General features: G+C 42.8%; 1 protein-coding gene across 1 annotated transcript; it reads left to right on the top strand.

Annotated features, from left to right (window-relative positions):
- The first annotated feature begins 11,024 nt into the window (after window positions 1-11,024).
- On the top strand, window positions 11,025-17,539 carry LOC119170986 (uncharacterized). The gene is made up of 3 exons (XM_037422179.2): window positions 11,025-11,171; window positions 11,652-11,684; window positions 16,128-17,539. Exons 1-3 carry the CDS (start codon window positions 11,129-11,131, stop codon window positions 17,480-17,482), a joined length of 1,431 nt encoding a protein of 476 aa, XP_037278076.2. The 5' UTR covers window positions 11,025-11,128; the 3' UTR covers window positions 17,483-17,539.
- The last annotated feature ends 6,633 nt before the right edge of the window (window positions 17,540-24,172 follow it).

The raw sequence follows: 24,172 nt of genomic DNA on the forward strand, positions 1-24,172 counted from the left end.
TACAACTAGAAATCCCTGGCTCAACGGATTAATGATGTCATACAACCAACTTTATCTTTGTCGTCTGCCCAAAATTGCTTCATTTGCCCCATTGGCTTATTTGGGCATCGTGAGATGAATAGCTACCGTGGCCTCTCCAGTGTACTTAGATGTGCTCGTATTACGCTCATTGATGCTAGAATTACAGCAGCACGCTTGTGATCACACTGAAAGTAAGTATCCTGCAAAAATGATGAACCTGCTCTACAAGGTTACGCATGCTGACCAACGGACTTAGTCCCTAGGCATCTACTTCCCCTTCAGCATGTGCAACTTTCAGCTAGCCCGCTGGGACGGAATCAGAAAGTGCTTTGAGGGTGCAGCAAAAACCTTCAACTCCTCTTGAGTAGGCCTGATTATATGAGTGTGGAGGTAGTCAATTCTAGAAGTAATAAACCTTTACACCGATATCATTTGATAATGACTCAGAAAAGTGTTGCAAGGCTCTTCTAAAAAGCGAGTTCGTTAACTCATGCAAAATATTTTATCAAAATACTATTTTAACTACAAGTGGCTTAGCGAACGTCTTATTCTATTCATGCGCATATTTTCCCAGCATTGGTACTATGTCACAGTGTTTTCGTTTTTAGGTCAGTTCTACTCCACGCTGGTTACCTGATGTAGAGTCGCAGCGTCTGTCATAACCATATGGTTGTTTTGGGACGTTAAACCCAACATATCAATCAATGATGTAGGGTCGCAGGTCCAACATACCCGCTGAATATTTCAGCGTTATTCATTAGTGCTGAGCTGCTGAAGTAATTTATTTATTGGGGTTGTTATGTGCGAAGATTTTCCAAGTGTGTGACCTAGCACTTCTATTGTTATTCATTTATTCACTGTTTTACTCTCCATTTCATACGCATCATGAAACCCACACGCATTAAAACACCAAGAAGATGTGGAGTACCACACTCACAAGGATGCATAAACATATTTTTTGTGAAAGCATACACCGAAATTATCATTACAAAAAGAAAACAGCGCTTACACACAGGACGATGGAAGCAATTAACATATGTGGCACTGAGTTGTAAATGGTCTATTGAAAAATAACTTGTATACTGCGTTTTTTTCTTAGCACCGTGTTCATGACGTCCTTCCTTCGTCCTGTGTGCAAGCGCCGTTTTTGTATCCTTTCATCATGTAACCTCACAAGCACACCCAATCTTACTGTCTTTTTTCATAGAAGAATTGTTTATTGCGCAAGACAATCTTTCATATCGGGCAGCATTCATGTCTGGTCACTGCATGAGAAACCATGACAGCGTTTTGATAAGCGTGCTCTGGCGACTTACCAGCTGATTGATAGCTCGCTTCACCAAACAACATACCTGCACAGATTTCCGAAATGAGGCTGCACCCCTACTCGTCCGAAATGTCACACCATCCTGGCGAATAGAAAGTTCGGACAAACTAACACATTTACTAATGCACGACAGTTTTTCTCCAACCCCATGCAATTTTCTGGTCGTCCCACTATTTTCTTCCCAAAAAGTTAGTTTGTAATAAATAAATTTCTAAATTAAAGACAGTTAAATTGCCCCTTAAATCAATCCAAGAGTGCCATTCTGACTTAGTATTGTTGGAGTAGAGCCACGTTGTGTTCCAACCACTGATCTCCCTAGTGACACGTACACATGTTACTCTTAGCAAGCTTGGATATCTTGATGAGGCGATTGCAACAAGACAACTCTTCGTGGTACTTGGATGCGCAAAAGCCCTTTCAAATGCATCTAACTTCTATACCTTAAGCTATCGATTTTGATAGACAGAGAAGTTAGGCAGGTCCCGCGTACTTTGGGAATCGGTGCTAAGCGAAGCATGCGGGGCAAAGGTGACTGTGTTGTAATTTTTTTATTGAGCGAGACATTATGAAAGATCCTAAATACATGTACAGTGGCACGCACAGACATGTTGAATAGTCGCATACATGTTTGAAATAACCACTTTACAGTAGCGTAACGGTGCCAACAGCAACATGGTTATTAGCAATACTAGAAGCGGTAAGCTGATATGCCCAGCTTGTGCTCTCGAGGATGGTAGCCCTTGACAAAACTGCTAACTCAAATTCAGAAGAGGGCACCCCACTACAATTGACGCTAACTTGACGTGACGGCTGTATGGCAGGAGAACATAAATGATGTCTATATATAAATAGGAAGCCAGTGCTGCAACCACAATAGACGTTTCAAGAACATTAGGGTCTTTCAAAAGAATTTCGGAGACCTGGCGTCGCTTTGTGCTAGAACACTTTATTACGACGCAGAATGCTACACTTCGATTCCTTTTGGGATCTTCACATTCTTTGCATTTGCCGCATCAACGCTGCTGATGTTGTCATTCTTTGCTTAATGTTTGTTTCCTGCTAAAATTACCAATGTCTGTTCTCACGATAATGGGTAGATATAAACTGTCAACCACATGTGGCACATACCTTGCCCCGTGGTGTACAGGGATGTGGAATTAAAGCTTACCTGGAGGAAAGGCTTTCATGACGTTCGCGACGAGACTGTCCTGGAAATTATTTCATGACGAACGGGTCATATTCGTTCAATCCTCTTATCTTGCCATGCTAATTTAAGCCTATACCTCAAATTAAGGAGGTCGTCACGAGATCACCAGGCTGTAGGTGGCTAGAGACAGACAGACAGACAGACAGACAGACAGACAGACAGACAGACAGACAGATAGATAGATAGATAGATAGATAGATAGATAGATAGATAGATAGATAGATAGATAGATAGATAGATAGATAGATAGATAGATAGATAGATAGATAGATAGATAGATAGATAGATTGAAATGGAATGGAATGGAATGGGATGGACGGGCGGACGGACGGACGGACAGACAGACAGACAGACAGACAGACAGACAGACAGACGGACGGACAGACAGACAGACAGACAGACAGACAGACAGACAGACAGACAGACAGACAGACAGACAGACAGACAGACAGACAGACAGATAGATAGATAGATAGATAGATAGATAGATAGATAGATAGATAGATAGATAGATAGATAGATAGATAGATAGATAGATAGATAGATAGATAGATAGATAGATAGATAGATAATGAACGTTCAAATTGCCTGCGTTACGCAAGGAAATACTTCCCATTTAATATTAGCGAGTCTGCCCAGATGGGCAAAGCAAACGTGTCACGCCAATGAATGGCATAAAAATTTGGCAGATCCCATGGTGCACGTACAGTGGAAATCGATGATATGCGAAGCACGAATGAGGAAGGTTGATAGGTCACATTGAAATGAGCACGACGTTACGAGGTGGGCATAACGTTGTCAGCCTGTTCCCTCCATATTTCCTCCGTGTCTCCTGCTTTTCTACGTATACAAACCAAATAATAGTAATAATAATAAATGGGCGGCGAACAACACTGGAGCGCACGCGGCCTCAAAAGAAGAATTGAAGATGCCGCTTGGCAGTACCGCCTGACAAGACACCGGTTGGGTTCTCTGCTCGCTAATTACATCGACTTCGAAGAGAAAGAAGATAACTGTTGCCTTAAATCCTTCTGAGGATAATGTACGACGAATGAACTGCAAAGATATAGAGACGTCTCAAGGGTTACCCTAGAGCTCGGTACAATGAAAGTTCAACTGCCGCTTTATTTTCACCGAAAAGTAGGTAACAGAATTGACATTTGTCGCCTTTTAGTTCCTAATACTTACTTCAGCTATTGTTCGAGGCCGTGCGATTGGGAAGCAAGCTGGAAGGCTTTCACATTTACACGCATGAATTATTAATTTCGTGTTCTGCGGACATCAATGAGTGTGAATTATCCTCATGCAATTTGAAGCATGAGAATATAAGCTTGAGCGGGTGGGCAGACGTTCATCTTTAGTTAATGCAGCGCACTCGGAACGAGGACGAAGAAACACGGAACAGGCGCTGACTTGCAACTTAAACTGTATTGAGAAAAAATGATACATATATGGACGATGCATATCGCAACAAAAAGTAGGCAAGGCGGTCGAGATAAACTCGACTATCACATTTTGCAAGTGCTTCTTTAGTACGAATATACTGCGTCACTGAGTGACGTAGTAGGGAGGCTTGTGCACTTATCGTCTTTCTTCGGAATAAGAAAGGCCTGAAGTACTGCTCTTGGAAACTGATTTGAATGGTGTGACAGAAGGAATATGAATGCGCACCCTTCTTTGAAGACACCGTCATGATGTCACACCATACAAAGCCGGGAAATGTTGTGGGGTTTCTGCAACAGCATTACTGTGTGTATTTATAGATTATTGTTATTTGTAGTTCCCAGTTTTCAAGTGCCGCTTTTTTGTCTATTTTGTGGCTCGAGGCAGTAGCTCTCCATTCAAAGTAAAATCTTCCATTCTACAACTCTGACCACTAATATATTTCACAATTATTCGACCAATTTATATGTTTTCGAAAATGCCTGATTATCACAGTTCTTAACACTGCCACCCTGTGCCGAGCATTGTGCAATGTATATGCTATATTGCCATCCGTTTCCATAAATGCAGCTGCGCTTTGACCACGTAACCTTCATGCGCTATTGTCCATGCTGTCTTAAATGCAGCTGTTCTCCTACTGAATATGGCGAAACAATTGCTATTCTTGTTTCACAAAGAGCCTTTTCTCCCTTTGCCCTCATGCCCTCACATTTCCTTCGGTGAGCTTGAAAAATACGCAACGACATTAAATGCGACGAAAAATAAGCAACGAGCAGTCCCATAATGTTTTATAAACACGCCTTCAATAAGGAAGAAAATACTGCAACACCTTTTTCTGGTCACCCATGAAAATGTCGGGTAAGGGTAATTAATAAACGCTGACAAACGAAGACCTCAAATATGCATTACTTGCATGCTTGAGTCAGCCGTTCTTTGCAGCATACCAAGTAGAAAGTTCCCTATCTTACTCGTAATGATTGATAAAGCAATGGCGCATGCATTTAAGGCTTCGGGTATACGGAGAATACGCAACACTGTTCCGAGTCACTTGGAAAGCGACAGTTATACTTAACTTCTTTTTTATCATTTCTCTTGGAGTGATCCTGACAATCAGATGTTATGGACTTTATCTTGTGCGCATGGGCTACATACATATTGCTAAAGATCACCACACGATTATGAAAGCTTTTGATGGTCGACTGCAGGGACTGCTCTGTTTGAATGCAGGGACTGCTCTGTTTGAATGCAGGGACTGCTCTGTTTGAATGCCTCTGTGTTTTTCTGTAAATAGACTTGTCTCTCCCTCTCTGTTACACATGAATTGAAAATTAAAGCTTTTGTATTTGAGGCAAAAAAAAATTGAGCACCTTCCACAAAGTCGCTCACTACTGGGTTAAAGCAAAGCTTGTGGGCACCTATAGCTGATTCTGGCTTTGCTAGGTTTTTACCCTTTTTCACACCCTTTGCTACACTGTACTTGTTTTGCCTGTTTGTTTCTACCTTTTTCACTGTCTGTCTATTTCTCTCTTTGGCTGCCTATCTTTTTCTGTCTCTTTTTTTCTCTCTCTTACTTTTTCTTCTTTCAGTTTCTATGTTTATCTTCTTTCTCTTTCTTTGTAATCATTCTCTCACCTCTTATTTGTTTCTTTCTTGAATACGAAGGTTCAAATCTCACCAAGAAATTTTTTGTCGATAGTTTCTCTTCCTCTTTCTTTCCTTCCTTTTCTCTGCATTAGTCCTTGCGTGACACGTACTTATTATAATTTATGCGGGAAAAGGGGGACGTAGTACAGGAAGAAGAGGACAAAGATAAAGATGAAAGTGAAGACAGTGCTTGCTGGCTCGTGAAAAATACTAGTGATGTCATTATTAGTGTGAATAAACGTTGGACATGCATTCGAAGTTCATTGGGTGAGGTAAACTCAGCTCTCTGGTCAACTCGAAATCGTTCATTATTAGCACTCATTTTATTTTAATTTTGTTTTCATTACTTGTGTAGTTATTTGAACTTTTCTGCCTTTATATTATTATTGTTGCATTTTAAACATTTTTTCTTGGTGAATTTTAAGTAATAGGTTCGTAATCATTATTGAAGTTATCATACGCAAATTATAACAAGATTTCTTGGCCAATCCTCCCGTGTGGGTATGGGCCAGACTTGGCAAGGCTACAAATGAACCAACACAATCAAACTGGCTTTTGATGATGAAAGTTTGCTGTCTACGACACGCGGCAAGAAAGAGATGCTTGATGAAGTGAACGGAGGAGAGGTCGGCCTGAAAGCGGGTTCGTACACACGGCAAGACTAGGGCATGACAGCTCTGCTGTAGCAATGAGGTGTCGTTACCAATCTCGTGTTGCATATGTATAAAAATCTACAGAGTTTTTATCTTTAAGGGTTTAAGGGTCTTATATCTTTAAGGGTTTAAGGGTCTTATATCTTTAAGGGTTTAAGGGTCTTATAGGCGCACATTGTTTACAGCAATGTGCGCCTATAAGATAAAGAACACCCTTAGTTCTAGACCATGAAGCTCTTCGTCGAGAAAGCAAACCTGCAGGCATATATCGAAGCCGGAAGAGGGCGCGAAAAATAGACATAATCTTTACAGCAGATCTGAATATTCCGAAGCTGACAAGAGAGAGATTATATGGTACGAAGAAAGGCCTGCAGGTTAACCGGAATGCAAGTATCTGGTTTGCTACCTTTCCCTGGGGAAGGGGGAATGGGAGGCAGAAAAGTAAGCAAGAGGGAATAAGAGAAATGGAGGGGAGGAAGCAAAAACACACACAGACACACACTCTCTCACACACTCTCTCACACACACACTCTCTCACACACACACTCTCTCACACACACAAGCACACACACTGTAATGTCACAATCATTCGACGAGGCGGATTGCTCGCAGAAATTTCAATGCTAAAGTGTCAGTGCTATACAAGAGATGAAGAAAATTGCCTTTCGCACAGTTCCTTGTGGTTCCCATAAAGGGACAAGTCAAGAAACTTATGGGTTGGGCACAAATTTTGAATAAGAAAACATTGCATACGAAGCTTTGGATAAAGGCTAAGTGTTCGGTGTTCTGCAGGTGAGAACGCTCGGAAATCGATATATACGTGCAGACACAAGACGTGGCCAGTATTTGAAATATTTTCATGGCTGGTATCATAGCAATGTATATCATGTTGTGACCTTTTTTGTGACTCGTCAACATTACTCTATAGAAGTTCTCCCCTCTTCACATTTTTTGCTGTAGCAGCACGATTCTTTGCGCCACTGCATGCAAATATGCATGGGTCATCTCTGTTTACAACAGTATGTTTTAGATGCTTGCACTTCTGTTGTATTGCTATGGAGAAGCCATTTTCCTCTAGTTTAATAAAATTTCCTGCAACCACTCTTTTTCTCCTTCTCAACATTTTTTTTATCTACTATAAACCCTGTGTATCTTTCAAAACTGTGAAAACCCACTTCAATAGACATATTTATACAGAAGCTGTACATGTCTCAAGTTCTATGTATTTCAGTACCAGTGTGTCAAAAATAAAATGCTGAGCAAAGGCCGACCAAACAACAAACAGTGCAATGCCAGGACAAACTTCGGTACAGCTTAATCATGCTTGAAGCACTTCGCTCATGCAACTACTCCACCAGCTACCAATAATAATAATAATAATAATAACAATATTAATAATAATAATAATAGTAATAATAATAATAATAATAATAATAATAATAATAATAATAATAATAAATCAGTCATTTACTTAACGTGCCCTGGAACAACCATAAGGCCTTAGTGCCGGCGTACGCAAAAATTAAACAATAGATATAAATATTAAAAACTATAAATAACGATAAAACAATACAAATATTACAATGCAGGAAAACTTCAGAATATGAAATAAACAGTGAAAATACGCAGAAAAAAATCACCGCAAAATGGGGAGATTATAAAGACAAGAAAAAATTCATAGACAGGAAGTGAAAAATAAACAAGAATATCTATGCAGAAATATTCTTGAAAGATGGAAAGTAAAATATCTGGACCGAAAGACGGAAATTTGTATGTTGTGAAAAACAATGTTAAAACAGTGCAGAGCTGATATAACAACAATGGCAGTGGACTGTGAAATACATCAAGATTATGAAAGTTAACTTTATATAGACTTTGTATTCTGTGTGAAGTGATTGATTTGATTTGATTGATATCTGGCGTTGAACATCCCAAAACCACCATATGATTATGAGAGACGCCGTAGTGGAGGGCTACGAAAATTTTGACCACCTGGGGTTCTCTAACGTGCACCCAAATCTGAGCACATGGGCCTACAACATTTCTGCCTCCATCGGAAATGCAGCCACTGCAGCCGGGATTTGATCCCGCGACCTGCGGGTCAGCAGCCGAGTACCTTAGCCACTAGACCACTACGGCGGGGCTTCTGTGTAAAGTGTTGAAAGGAGTTGGCAGGTACATGAAATACTCGATTCTGTCTGGTTAACTTACGGGGAATCCGGAAGTTTACACAACTAAGAAGTAACGGGCAGGATAGCCTACTTTGAACGAGTTTGTAAAGAAATAATAGGTCTGCGCGATTTCGTCGGCATTGAAGTTATCGCAATGATAATAAGCTGTCAGTGTTAGAACGAGATAATAATAATAATAATAATAATAATAATAATAATAATAATAATAATAATAATAATAATAATAATAATAATAATAATAATAATAATAATTATAATTATAATGCAATACTTCAACTAAACAATGCTCCATAAGGCTGATAATGCGTGCCTTATACCCTGTGGCCATCGTTCCAGTCTTCCCCAGTGCAGGGTAGCATACCGGATCTTAGTACCTGGTTAACCTCCATGCCTTCCTTTTTATTACGATAGCAGTTATATGGACACTCTAGGCTGGATTTCGCCACCGGCGTCGGCGTTGATGTCATGCACTCTATATGTATACGTATCTATATATATAAAAACGCAAGAGAGAAAGAAAAATCCAGAAAAAAGACAGTGCGCGGAATTGAACGTGGGACCTCCGCGTCGTGAGTGCAAAGCGTTAGCCACTGAGCCACCGAGAGGTACCTCCTTGAACGTTCAAACGGCAAGCTGTTTATACCTACCACTTACCACTGCTGGCGGTCATCTCGGGGGTGGGGGAACTATCGTGTTTTCAGCAATACCAGCAAGCTGGCGCAGCGAGCGTGTGGCGGCTCTCATCTCTCAGGAGTACTTTGGCCCGTGGAGATGAGGGGACTGCATGATTTTGGCGCGCCCTTATGTCCCGGTGAGGAGAAGGGGAGGATTGTACGTCTTGGCTGGCCTTGGGCTTGCACTGGAACGATTCTGTTGTAGTAACGGGGCGCACAAAGGTGGCTAAGTATTGTTGCGGCACAAATCGTGACGCCAGCTGTTTGTTTCCGTGACGTTAGTATAAAAAAAGCTCTCGCTTGGTCAATATACAGGCGATATGTGTTGTGAATGGTCGCGCATACACTTCTTTGCCACACTGTCGTATGCCCGTTCTTCCTTGTCTCGCACAATTATCGTATGTAATAAATTGATTTCCCTTTGTTTTCACTATACAAGCAGAGAAAGCAACATGCAGTCGAAAAGCGCTAAGTTATGACTGACTCAACGCCTATAGTGCTGAGATTCCACGTGTTTTCTGAAGGAATAAATGGTAAGGAGGATATATCACTTGTAACAAAGGAATCGAAGATGATAAAAAAGTCACTCTCCCTCCTTTGAGCTCGGTGTAATTTAAGAGCCCTTTAAGGTAAAATAGGCCTGTGTCTTAACCTGCAGTGGGCCGCTCCCACGTCTGGATCAAAAGACAAAGCCTTTCGTCCTCTTCGTGGGCCCATTGGACTGCTCATAGCCATTTATCTAATGTCTGACTGCATAGAGGTGAAGCCGTAACGTTGTACGAAAGCTTCAGCCCCTGCACATGTTCGAGTATACTAACAAGCTGAGTAAAGCCGAAATGAATGCATTGCACCGGTGGGTGACCACGAAACAAAAACTTAAGCTGGGAAGCAGACGCTTGGGCAGGATGTACCTTGTTATGTCGTGGCTCACAATTGTGCCAGCGTTGCTCGAATGTCGGGCCAGTTGCGTGTTCGTAAGAGTATTCAGTTTTAAATTTAGAGCTCAACCAATCCTGACAATTTTTTAGCTTATTTGTGAACGCACAAGTTCTAACCTACGTAAGAAATCTTATGATATAAAATAAATGTCGTGGCTGCTTCAACTCATATTGAATTAGCGAGAACTCAAAAATATCGTAAAATGTGTAATTATTGACTCGAAAACTCACGCAAGAAATTTCTTCTCAATTGATCGCTGGAAGGTAAACATTGTGTCTTGGGATTCTGTTCTTTGCTTTGTCTAACACTGCCTTGTTCCTAGTCTGCTAAGCTTACACCCTCTCGACACGAGACTAATTGTTTGATAGATATAGCGAATGTCGTTTTCGTTCATTAGGACATTGATGCTAGAAACTTGGAAAGGAGAAAAAAAATGTCACTCACATAGGAAGGAAGGAGGCAACAAAAGAGAGGAAACGTAGGTGGACTAGCCAGTTCAAGCGCTCCATCCTAATCAGCATTGTAATAACGCCCCATTATGAAGCGTTTCACCTTCAATCAGCCACATCAGTACCCGAACACTGATTGCAGAGCCACCATCACGCACAATAGAGTCCCGATCTTCACCGACACCCGACTCCAGCTTTCGAAAAGCGCTACACGATCTTCTATTGAAGATTTTCACTGGTCTCCATTCTATGGAGTAGAAAAAAGAGTTTGAATTGCAGATTGTTGGAGAATACGTGAATACCTCTGTGCTTCGCCGCGGGAAAATCGTTGAATTCGACCGAACAACGGTATAAATTAACATATATGCGCTAAAGCCAGAGCAAAAAGTTTTGTTTTTAAGTTATTGCTTCTGATTGCCGAAGATGGCAGCATACAAAAGCGCCTAGAGAATGCGATCTCGATATAATAGATTCAAATAACACAGTGTTCATGTGCACGCAAACCTGTTTTTATATATCGGTATAAAAAGCATAAGGTGCTAAAAATCTTGCCTGACCCAGTTGTGCAGCGTAAGCACAATGGAGTCGCTCAGCCACGCCGCTCTACTGATCAGCTTTTTAGGTAAGGTTTCAGGTACCTTTCAGTTACTATAAAGCTGGGTTAGCTATGCTAGAAATGAGGCATGCCTACAATAGCATAATAATTACTAACCTATGAAATGTCATCTGCGCATGATTCAAACTAATGACAAAAATATGGGGCTCTTCATGCAGTACTGCAGCAATGAAGACTAGAAACAAATTTTTTTGTATATCATATCTGAAAGTATATCAGCCAACTGTGCTTTGTTACATTAAGGTGCCGCAATTAGGTTAGCGCAAAATAGTGAAACAAATGAGCAACTATTTTAGTTAGGGCTCCCGCTTTGGGGCACTTATTGCAAGGACTAGTAGTACAATTATCTCATACATACTGCTGGGACGAATATTACTAACCACTACTGCTGCCCGAGCTTACTCTTAAACAACATGTAACAAATGGAGGTATCGTGAATGCATCACCGATCGTTATGCCTAATCAGCACCCTTATCTTTTTTACAGCGTTTGCTGATGTTGCGTTCGGTCAAGAAAGCCGTAAGTCATACTCACAAACCCTTATTTTTGCATTATGCGTGATAAAATGTTTGCTGCGCTAATTCTTTTATTAAATTGACAATGAGAAACTTCGCCGTGCACGCTAAAATTTATCAATATGGAAAACCTGCCTTCCACGTCAGCGCTACAATACAGCGCATACATAGTGTGTGTGAAGCAAAAATTTGCGTCTTCAAGGTATCTTATTTCCTGAAATGAATATAACTAATCAGCTTAAATTTAAAGCCACCGAATTATGTTGAAACTGACCCTATTTTACTGTAGGCGTTGATTTGCTGTAACCAACTCTCATCTGCCAGCCTGTACAGTTGATTGAGGACGTCAACGTTATTAAATTAATCTCTCGTCTAAGCATTTGCTTTCGCCTGTCCACTATTTTGCGTCGCGTAAAATGACTGTAACTATGATGTTCACGCGTATGAGTTCGTGCTGAGCACAATCTTTAAGGTCGTGAACCATTGATATTACCTCTAAATAAGCAGATTTTTTTTCTGTTACTGCTATTGATATTACTTGCCATGTCTTCATCCTAACAAAAACTGTGCTACCATACACGTTGAAATACGTGAGCCGGACGACAGCGTAGAAATTCTCATACTTCAAAATACCGCTCGCTTTTTGCAGTGACTCCTCTGAACAATAAACTTCTTGCTCGACATAAGTGCGTCTCATACATTAGAATGCATGGTTAAGAGAAGAAATAGTGACTATATTTCAACCATACGCACGAAGGTAGCTGCTCAGAGGACAAAAGGGTAGGGGGTATTGTAGGATGACAGAGGAAGGGGGATAGTATGAAAAGAGTGAATAATCTAACTTTGCTCCCAGAGACGCTGAGATATGAGATAACGTTGTCTTCGATAGCTACACGAACATCTGCTCGCTGTACGTCACCTATATTTGAACACAGAAGAGCCTCGGGAAATAATTTTTTAAATCATGGGATGCGAACTCAGGTTGGCTATATTTCGGTTGGTATGTACTATATATTTTTTGCGGCATCCTTTCTCGTACTGGTGTTGCCAATGTAGGGTTTACTATTAGGTAACCCTAGGGCCAACCAATAATAATATCGAGCAGAACTTTGATTTGGGCAAGCTCGTACATTTTTAGCTGTATGTCTACTCGTATGTGTGCTGTGTTTGTGTGCTCTCGTCCTTCTTTCTCTGTTTTTTTTTTTGGCTAACAATAATATTAGCTGAAAAATGAAGCCGAGGGAGTGTATACACGTCGTCGGGTTTCTACACGCTAAATCTTCGTCCAGTTTTTTTTATATTCTACATCCGTCGAACATGGCTGCCGTACGTGGCTCTCAAACGCACGTTATAGCGCTCAGCAACATAACAACCCTGGCACTGAGCACATGTTGCCTCTACAAGTCCACGAATCTACAATAGAATCTAATTCACATAATTTCGTCACCTCGCTCTAACCGCGGAATGGTGCGCTTACTGAGACAAAAAGTTCTACACCTTGTCCGTACTGCCCGTGTAGGTAGTCGGTTGATTTGTTTATAAAGTTTAAACTGCAAAATCAAACCATGCTGTAAGAGTTGACATACTGACATGTTCCGGAAAATTTTGGAGACGTGGGTATACTTAACGTGCAGACATTACGCAGTACATGAGCTCAATTAGCATCTCGCCTCCATTCAGTTGCGACCGCAAGGCCAATATCGAGACCCGTCTTTTAAGCCGCTAGCTTATCACTTTAACGAATGAGCCTCCACGTTGCTCATATAATAAATGCATACAAAAAAATGGAAAACTGTAGTTTAATTCTAGCGTTTATGTTCTCTTGTGGAGATATGCTTACTTAGAAATCGTGCGCTAAAGGCGGCTTCACTACTGCGAAAAGTGAGAAAGTGTGGCGCATGGGTATCCAGTGATTCCCGTTGCACTATTGTTATTTTCTGTCTAAGAATGATCTCTCGCAGAAGTTCTTAACATTGGCACCGAAGAAGCCCCGGAGGGATTAGCCCTAACACGTTTGAAGAGGTGGTGGCGCCCTCTCTGACGAGGTGCAGGTGTTACATGCATATTTCCAAACCTCTTTACCGATTTTAGAATAATTATAGTGATCATTCATTAATTATTGGTTCCACTTGAAATGTTAAGGGTCTTGTAAGTTTATTTTATCCAGATTTCGAGCTGGGATAGCGTTTGTTTTAGGCCTGTATTGGTTACTTTATTGTGAATGTGATCACGCCAAATTAAACTAATAGATCGATGACCCGTAAAGTTCTAGGCACCTCAAATCATGTTTTCTTTCTGTAAAACAACAAACACATGTCTTTATGAACTAGCAATTGGCTGACCTAACTATTATCGAGCATCACAATTAATATACATGGCACTAATGCTTTGATACGCCATTTCATAAGCAAATACGCGTGGCCTTGCGGCAAAATTTAATGCCCATTAGCGGCGACGAACCATTCTTTGTTTAAAGGCAGAGTTTCTTCACATCTTCGTGAAGTAACAAATGACCTTGTGCCACAGAAACTCTTAAGTAATCGCTTGTAAATTTTAGGGGGAAAATGATTTCAAACATATAGTACTAAGTAGGAACTCCTTGGATTATCTCCTATGCAGTGGCTCATTAACTACCATACATAAATGCAAGCTTTTGGTGAAAGTGAAAATTAGCAAGTTGAAACGTGTTGTAGATTTTGCTGAAACTCTGTGGGAGTATATAAAAATTTGAAACAGGCAGGACGAGTGCTCCCTAACTTAGGTTAATTCAGAAAAAGAACACGTGGAAGGTCAAAGGTTTTGTTCGCGCACGTGCATTTGCAAGCTATCCGGTAAATCAGTGGGCATTAGCCTCCCTTTATCGACTGAAGGCAAGTTAAAACGCGCTCGATAAAAAGGTCTGTTAAAAAATATTGCTGTTTATACACAAAATTGATTTGATCTTCAAAAAATCAAGAATATTAATGCACCGTAGAAGTGTACACACAGAAATTCATTAAAATATGCAAGAAACAATTACGAATTCTGCGTGTAACTGTTTGGCGAATGCTGACATTTCTTTACACCACGTGTCTTCACAGATAAGAATAAAAGTCATGTGCCTAATTTTCATCAGTTGTGGCACGCGACGTGAACATTTTGTCGCGTACGTCATCAGTCTCTTCGCCCCTCACTCGAGTGGCCCATATCCTTGAACCACAGGCTACGGTATCTTGGTACGCGCCACATCTACCAATAAGAAAAACGGGCCTCGACAGCATTCACCATGATTGCAAAGAGTAAATGTCTGCAACCTAGTAGGAAACGAACCCAAGCAATCTGCATTGAGTAAAGTATTTTACCACAGAGACGGGCCAGGTCTTGAGACTGCTTTGCCATATACTGGCGTAATGCTCGTGCAACGTAAGTTGAGGTGGCAATGCTGGCTATCTAATTTAATAGCAAAGCAATACAAATTACTTAAATACTCCTTTGACAAAAGCGTCATGTCGGTTCCCGTGTAGCTGCAGTGTTGGCTCCGCTTTTATAGTACCTAAATAAACCTTACACTGGCATTCCTATGATTCAGCAAGCTATATTCAAGCGTTGCTCAACCACGGGGAATTGGCTAACGAAAGTTGTGTCATATTTACATCGTCGCACCATAACGTGTCCTTTGTTTTGATCTTATTGGCGTTTGTAATGTAATGCGAGGGCGGATGTTATGACGTTACCCTCTAAATACCTGCGTAGTCCACATTTCTGATAATACCATAATGTATTCATGACTACAAGCCTTGGAGAAACACGTCGATTCACTTCGTAACGCTTGGCTTAATCGCAAAAAATACAGCATTGACCTAACTCATCTACTGCTTTGCATGGAACTTGCTCTTACAAGGCGTGTAATCAGCCGAATGTGTTATTTTTATTTATTTTCCCCACATTGCACTCGTGAACTTAAACAATTCGTTAGATATAAGTGACAGCGTATGACACACATAAACAACAAGCGAAAGCTACTGAAATGCTAAGCGCCTGGTCCGTCTTCGTGTCTTGACTTATTGTTACTTTCTCCTGCCCGCGTGCTTTCATCTTTGCCAACCACCAATGATGCTTGAAGCATGTGGCCCTAGCCATAAAAATTTCGACATTTCGTATTTTTAATATATAATAAAAAGAATATTTTAAATATGCATGTAGTTTCTGGTGAAGTCTTCTACCGTTTGATTCTCTCTTTCTGTGTTGTACTGTCCGCGTCCTTCTCTGTGGCGTGGAAGCTCCTCGTTCTGTCATATTCGTCTTTCATATTCATATGATGCTTTTCAGACATGATATTTATGACCGCACATGATATTTATTAGTATTCTTATATCACTTTTGCGTTTTTTTCTCTTTAAATTCAGCGCAATACAACATTACTCTTTTTGCGCAGTCTTTTACTAACACTAAAATATTTCTATTCCAGAGCAGCTTAGCTACTTGCTAAGCGGTCGACGCGGCTTTGGTGATGAAAGTGGACTTGAAGTTGGACCTCGCCGATACGTCTTCGAAGGTGGAAACGCGCTTAGTGCTGCCAGTGACGTCAGTTTTCCATACGGCACAGCTCGCCTTGCTATTGTGCCAGGCGGATTTGAAAGAGAATATGGAGGCCGAGTGGAGGACGTTGAAAACCTTGGTAACAGCGACACTATTCCATACGGATGGCCCAAGCTTTCTGGTCGCAAAACTATTGTTATTTTGATTCGCCGACGACGTCCATGGTCGCAAGGCGGCAGTGGATTAGAAGATGGCGGAGGAAGATGGGGAAGGCCGGACTACGATTATCCTTCAGATGATCAGACCGCAAGCGAGAGGCGAAGAGCAAGGCGTGCCCTTCTTCGTATAGTTCTAAGCAAATTACTGCTCGCAGCGGCTAGGCGGAGCTTGGCGAGAGATGGAAGTGACGAGGACGAAGGCCGTGGTTCTCGTTCCGAGCAACCATGGGGTCGCAGTGAACGAGGTTGGATATCAGGATGGCGCTTTGGCGAAGGAAGTGACTTTGGCTCCGCAGATTCATATGATGGCCGTTCAAGCCGCTGGACACGAGGAGGCCTTGGTGGTGAAGGTGGTCGCGTGTTGCTGAGAATCATGAGACCAAACAAAGGAGAGAGTGGTGGCATCATCCTGTTAGGTAGTGGACGGGGTCCTCAAAGTGGCGCAAGGTGGTCCCCAAGCGAAAATATTGAAGGGACCTCGGGCAGTATTCCCGCAGTCAGCAGCGAAGAAAGTGCACCTATAAGCGACACCGCAAGTAGTAATACCGGTTACGGCATTGTGAGAAATATGGGAAGCATCATTCTTGGGGCACAAGGACATCCGTTTGCCGCACTGCCTAGCTTGCTTCGTGGAAGACTAGCTGGCTCAAGAGGCTTTGGGGGTTCAAGCGAGAGTGTCACAGCTCAACCATCGACATGGCTGGGATCTAACAGCTTCCAGCAGCTGCCGAATTCAGCTGGACATGACAATGAAGACATCTCATATGGTGGCATGGGGAGAAACTACTATCCAGTGTATGGTCCCCGTCTATTCTATAGGTTTCCACAATATATTACACCAAGTGGCCAGGCCAGCAGCCCCAGTGGAAACTTCGATGGCAGTTTTGGGGGTTCACCTGTTACGGCACTCAGCACGCCCATCAATAGCAGGTACAACTCAGCATTAGAGGAAATGCCTGGCGTAAATCCGATGAACCCAAGCGAATTGAATGTACCATCTAGCGTCAGTAATGCTGCTGATGGAAGCTCAAATATTGCGAACGCTCCATTGTCACAAAAAAGCTAAAATCAAGCTATCTTTTGTCGAGCTTACATAAAGTCCTCAAACACACTTTGAATACAATGCTGTTGCTGTTTCATCAGTCCTCCAAAATTGAACGTGACCCCTGCTGTTACATGTTGTTTTAAAATTATCTTGGAAAGCCTTGGTTGAAAATGTAAAATGGGTGTGCTTTGTTGTTATTCGTATGAATTGTTTGTTTATATTAACTATATTTTTCTGCAAGTTGGATATAAAGTAAACCATCAGTCATTTTCCCGCTTTGCTTTATCTTTGGAAACTGATATAGAAACCTTTCGTGCTGTTTTTCTAAGTACTAAAGTTTTTCATAATTCTGCCGTTATCATAATCTCTTATCGTTGTCGTCATGATGCTGTCCTGTGAACTCTGACTCATACGCTCATGACTTCCTGGCTTAGACAGGAACGTTTGTGCCGTAGGAAACAAGTTTAGCGTAAAAAAGTGAGCGTGTTCAGAACATGTGAGTGCGTTGTACTGAGCGTGTGCGCACACGCAGCAATCACGCATCAACGCCAGCCTGAACAATTCCACTGACGGCTGGAGACGGCTCTTTAAAATACCGGCTACTGCGTCCTTACAATGTGACAATAGATTGCGTCAGTATTAAACATTGGTTTCTATACATGACTGTAACCGTGCAGGAGGTAGCCTCGCGTTATGGAGCATGGGGCCCCACGATTTTCGGCATGAAGACATGCACCAAAATTTGTAAATATTGTACGCACCAACGGTTTTGTAAAGATTGTTCTAACTGTTATTGTGAAAACCACCAGCTGCGAAAACAGCTAGATTAAGTTGCATCGGAGATTTTATGCTGTTTTTTATGTTCATTTTGCCGCTAATAAGGCATTCCCCCTCTACAGATGATTTTGCGGCGTGACCGTATGGCCGTATGAGTGAAGCTCGCTTTAACAAAACCCAAGCACGCCGTTGGTGCGAATGTTAGGATGACGCTAATCCACGCTTTTAACGCTGTCTAAGGTTCCACTGAGCCTGCGCAAAGTTGCTTAGATGCACCGTTGAAATTGTTGCACTGGCAATCCACGGAGCATATTCACCTTAAGCATCGTCAGCACGATACATTTCTCCTCTTCCGCACTTTTGTCGTATTCAGTGGCAGGAAAGCCACAGGGGAAGTCTATTATTTTTCTTGCTGGCTGTAAGGAAGGTGTGTTTGTGTGGGAACCATTGTACGGTTGCTATCCTCATCTGCTGCAGTCTCTTAGAAAGTACGGGTGGTGCAGCCATTAGGGACTGTTGAGGAGTACTGGTTCACTTTAGTATGTACGTAGAAGCTCTACTTGACAGGTAGGCATGATTCCTTTCTTGAAAACTCACTGGAGGCAGTGGACGTGTTTCGGGGCCTAAAGCAGGAGCATGGGTATTTTTGCCACCTCAGAAGGCACGGGCGCTGCGGCCGCTGACACCGGAATATGTGTCCAGACTCTGACGTGACCAGCTTCTGGCACGTGACCAGCCTCTGGCACGTCTCCGGCGTGCCAGACGCTGGCCACGTCAGAGTCGCGTCCGCCAGAGACGTGCTCCTTTCACTCGCCACGCTGCTGTACTGGTCATGGTGCTCCACGGATGCATTTTGATGCAAGCGATATGCTAGAGGCCGTATATACGTAAACTATGGTTCATGTTAATAAACACCAGGTAGTCAAAATTTTCGGAGCACTCTACTGTGGCATCCCTCATAATCGTATGGCGATGTCGGTGCATTAAACAACAAATATTGTTACCCGTTCCTTACGGGACGAGCGCGTTGAGCGGCGTCGTGGTGCCTTCCTGTACACGTCGCACTTGTTGACGGTAGCAGTTGGCGTATATTTTTCTTTCGTGTGAAGCAATTTCTCGTCTCATTTAACGAAGAGCTTGACAGCGTGTGAGCCAAGAGGCCTGGAGCAAGTTTTTTTGTGCATCGTCAGCAATAACCAAGACAATAGCAGCGTGGGACAAACTGAGACAAGCAAAAACCATATAGAAAAGGGAATTTGCGAAAATCTACATTACTTACCGCGTATTGAGACTGTGATCGCACGCATGGTCGAAACGACAAAGACAAATATGAAGAGTGCAAGAGTGTGCAAAAGCTAAATTTAAGCGAATAAAATAAGAGAAGAGCAAAAAATGAAACGTCGGTTATTATGAGGACGACTTCGTGCGAAATGGGGATTCGCTTATGCACAGTTGTAGAGCAACAAAACAAACCAAAAAGTGATATCACAAAATCAATCAAAGTGAATCATGGCAAGCGGACGAACCTTCGGCGGATCATTAACACCGTGCATTACTCACTCGACATGGAAAGACGTGATGTGTGCAAAAGCTGTTTATTAATCACAATGCAGATATGGTGCTGAGATGTGGGTGACATTTTCCTTTCATTATGACCGCCTTATGGTCCGTGAAATGTAAAGTTAAGGGTTTTTGTGTGGGGTTCAACCTGCAGCTCGACAGGATGACGTTCCCATGCCGCTGCAGCTTCGCGAGCCGTCAGCCCCGAGTCGGCTTGGCGGCGCTGCCGTTTCGCTGCAGCTCCGCGAGCCCACAAGTCTGGATCCGCTTGTCTGCGCTGCCATGCTGGAGTTGCCCTGCGAGCCCTAAACTCTGGACTGCGTTACCACGCAATTGCGCTGCGAGCCGTCGTGTTATTCATGATAAAGTTCAGTCCATGGCCATGAGAGAGAGAGCCACGAGAGAGCGCGTTTTCTAGCTGTTTGGACGCCGCAGCTAGAGTGACCTAGAATACCGCAGCGAAAGAAACACAGTGCCACGAGCGCATCCGAGATTATCGTTCTCCTCTTCTACCGTCGACCGGTGCCCTCGGCCGGTGTTGCCAGCTAGGATAACAGACATCGCAGGGACAAAGCGCAACCCTAAGGTGCTTCGCCCCTAAAAAAAGGAAGTGTTTCTATTACAAGCTAAGTTGAAAGTGCACTTTCTTTTATGTCCAGTATTAAGCATGAAACGCTTTTACAACCCCTTGTCTGTGGCCATCAGGTATCCTTTAGCCAAAAGCCAGCGCCCTTATCGGCGCATGCATGTACTGAAAGAAGATGTGGGCATCGTCGCGAGAATAGATTGTGAGAATTTGGGTTCTCAGATAGAAGTAAAAAACGCAATCTCAGATGATTCAGTACATATACAATGCCACATTACATACGCTTGTTACGGTCAGAAGAAATTAGCGAAATATGGCGTTCATGTTCCCTTCAGTGTATGTTTTCACCATCACTGAAGTCTGAACGAGCTACACACCCACGAACGTATAGCCATAAAGGTTGCAGCTCTTGCCGCCTTTTTCGCATGAACCAATCACCGCAACATCTTTGTTGTGCCTTCTTTACCGCAAGAAATATTCGTAGCACATAACACCGACACCTAACTGATGATTAACCACCAGTCAAGAAATTATTGCGTGTAACTCATAGTGGTTCACCACCACTAAAGGAATGACTGCGTGGAAGTCAATCGCTGCATTCCGAGGTCAAAATAACTGATAACGATTTTTTGTGATTGTATAATTACCAATGTTCTCAATGTGGGGCTTAACTATGGCACACGTGTTAGATGTTCCATCATTTCGTCATTATAGTCGTTGGATTATGCCTATTGCTCAAGTCTTTCAGCCTACAGCAGGCCATATAAGACCACCAAACTTTGTTCGCAAGGGCCTAGCGCATGAGCGATTACGCTACTCTAAGGCCTGTGCTTTCTTTCTTGTGACTTTCTTGAAGGCTACGCCAGGCCACGTGAAAGAAAATGTCTTGTACGTGCACGCCACAAGCAGATTTATTAGCTCATAGTCATCCAGCTGTCATTTAACTAAAACATAGTTATTTGTATGCGCTCCTTTCTGTAAAATCTCAAAAAAAAGGCAATTACAATTTTCAATAATCCAAAAACAACGCTTGTACAAAAATATGCAGATCCCACGCATTGTGGGAATTGGCGTAATGTGAAACATCCACCAGCAAGCAAATGAAGCTGTACGTAACATGCATGGCATGATTTAAAAATAAAGGTCTCTCATCTATGTTCGTCATACAGTCACATCCGGCAATACCAATTTTGGCGTATACATTAAGCTAACGAAGTTGTTGTAACTGTGCCGTGGTCGTGGCATGCAAGTCATGCTGTAAATGGCACGTCATAATTTTTATATTGCCACTTGTCATTGAAGTCTTCTATGCGGCCACGTTAGCAACACCGAACTTGTATATCAAGCCAGCGAAACTTCAGCGAGTACAACATAAGCCTGTCATGCAATTCATGGTCTACATGAATTCTATGACTTCGATTATACGACCTGCCATTTATGTTTGTCGTACACACACGTCACACAATAACAAACTTGTGTGTATTAAGCTAGCGAAACGGCCGCGAGTATGCCATTGGCGTGGCAGGCAAGTCATGTTGCACCTTACATGTCATAATTTTCCTTATACCACTTGCCATTTATGCTCATCATACAGAGACGTCACGCAATATCGAATTGGCCCCGCCACTGTGGTCTAGTGGCTAAGGTACTCGGTTACTGACCCGCAGGTTGCAGGATCGAATTCTAGCTTTGGCGGCTGCATTTTCGATGGGGGCGAAAATGCTGTAGGCCTGTGTGCTCAGACTGAGGTGCACGTTAAAGAAACCCAGGCGGTGGAGATTTCCGGAGTCCTCCACTACGGCGACTTTCATAATCACATGGTGGTTCTGGAACGTCGAACCCCACATAATAATTAATATCAAATTAGGAATGTATCAAGTTGTCTAAACGGCCGTCAGCCCACAATGAACGTGGCATGCTAATCATGTTGCACATGACGCGCACGCCATGATTTTTACATTACCACCTGTCATTTTTTGTCAGCCATGCACAAATGCCACATCATAGCAAATCAAGAAAGGGCCGCAGAAGCGCCACGGCCATGGCATGTTATGGCGATTTAGTCATTATTTTCATGATATGATCAGGCAATCACGTTCGTCACACAGTTGCTTTATGCCGTACCGTTTTCGCTATAACTCTCATTATTGATATGGTCTGGAAGGAAGAACGGAAAAAAGAACAAGAGAGAAGGTAGGGGGTTAACCAGGCACATGCCCATTTAACTACCTTACGCTGAGAGAATGTGAAGAAAGGGTATAATGATGAGAGAGAGAAAAAAAGTAAGAAAAAGATGAGAAAATTATCAGTACATAGGCTGACACGTATGCGTCTTGGTGTCCGTTTGCAAACCCGCACAAGCAAGGCATGTTGGGACCTCAGCCAGGCGTTGCAGGTACTGAGAAAACGTTGCTGAGAAAATAATAATTTCATCAAGGTAGCAGAGGCAGGTCTTCTGTTTAAGGCCACGCAACATGGTGTAAATCATGTGCTCGAAAATTGAGAGTGCACTGCAAAGCCCGAAAGGCATTACGTTAAATTCGTACAGTCTGTCAGGAGTTGCAAATACCGTCTTTAGTTTTTGTCATGCATCAGAGTTAGCCAATATCCCGAACGCAAACTAAGGCTCGTAAACTTATCTTAGCCTCGGAGAAAATCCTTGTCGTCGTCAATGTGGGGCGTGGGTAGACGTCCTTACGTGTGGTCTTGTTAAGTGCCCGGTAATCGACGTAAAAGCGCAATAGAACCATCCTTTTCCGTACCAAAACAACAGGCTATGACCAAGGACATGCTGATGGACGAATAACCTATTGTTGGGGCATGTCAGTGACGTTTTCCTCCATGATTTCTCGCTAAGCAAAAGACACGAGGTAGCGGCGGTGTTGGAGAATATATGTTTCGTCTGTCTGATTGCGCTGCATTGCAGTGGTAGTCTAGCCCAACGTCGAAAACCAGGTGTGAAAAGATTCAGCGTGTTTCGTCAACAAAGCAAGCAGCTGCTGCGCCTGCGTAGCCGTTAAATCATCGAAAAAAAGTGCTGTGAAGTGTGTGGAGGAACCAGGTTCACAAGCAGGAGGGTCGTTAGTGGAGACAGACTTCAGTGGCACGACGGTTACAGGCTCAGAATTCACAACGCAGGCTACAGTGGTGCCTTGTGGAAGGAGCATTTTCTCCAATGTAGCATTCATGGCAATGACGAACGCAGAGCTGTTGCGAAAGCGTACAACACCTGATGCAATAGCTATGCCTTTAGTAACGCTGTTGGAAGAAGGTGCCACCAAGCCGTCACCCTGGTCGATGCCCTTAGATGTTAGGATCACAATTCACTCTTGAAGTGGCAGTAGTCTGAAGTTTTCCGCAATGAACAGACGCTATGGCTTATAGATGTCTTCGTTTAGCATAGAGTAAGGCGTAGAAGACGTTCTCAACAACATATTGAGGCCTGAGAAGACAGAAAGTCCCACCCTAGAATTAGTTGGTGAGAGAACCGGGTGAGCATAGTAGACTGGATGCAGTGAAGGATGTCTCCTATAGTGAAGGATGTCATCAAGTTGAGGATGCCGTCTGACCGAGCGCCATCTAGCACTCACCTAACACACTAACCCCCACACGCAGCCCGCACCTCCACGCCATCTAAGGATCAATCCAAATACCGTCAAAGCGCAGCCCCATCTTGAGAAAATTGTGAGAAGCAGCCGGGGGTGGCTGCGACGGACAACGATGAAGGGACTGAGGCACAGCGTAAGGATCTTCGGTCCTAAAACCTGCCGTTTTGCTGCGTCCGGCAA

The sequence above is a fragment of the Rhipicephalus microplus genome, chromosome 3, assembly GCF_043290135.1.
Source record: "Rhipicephalus microplus isolate Deutch F79 chromosome 3, USDA_Rmic, whole genome shotgun sequence".
Taxonomy (NCBI): domain Eukaryota; kingdom Metazoa; phylum Arthropoda; class Arachnida; order Ixodida; family Ixodidae; genus Rhipicephalus; species Rhipicephalus microplus.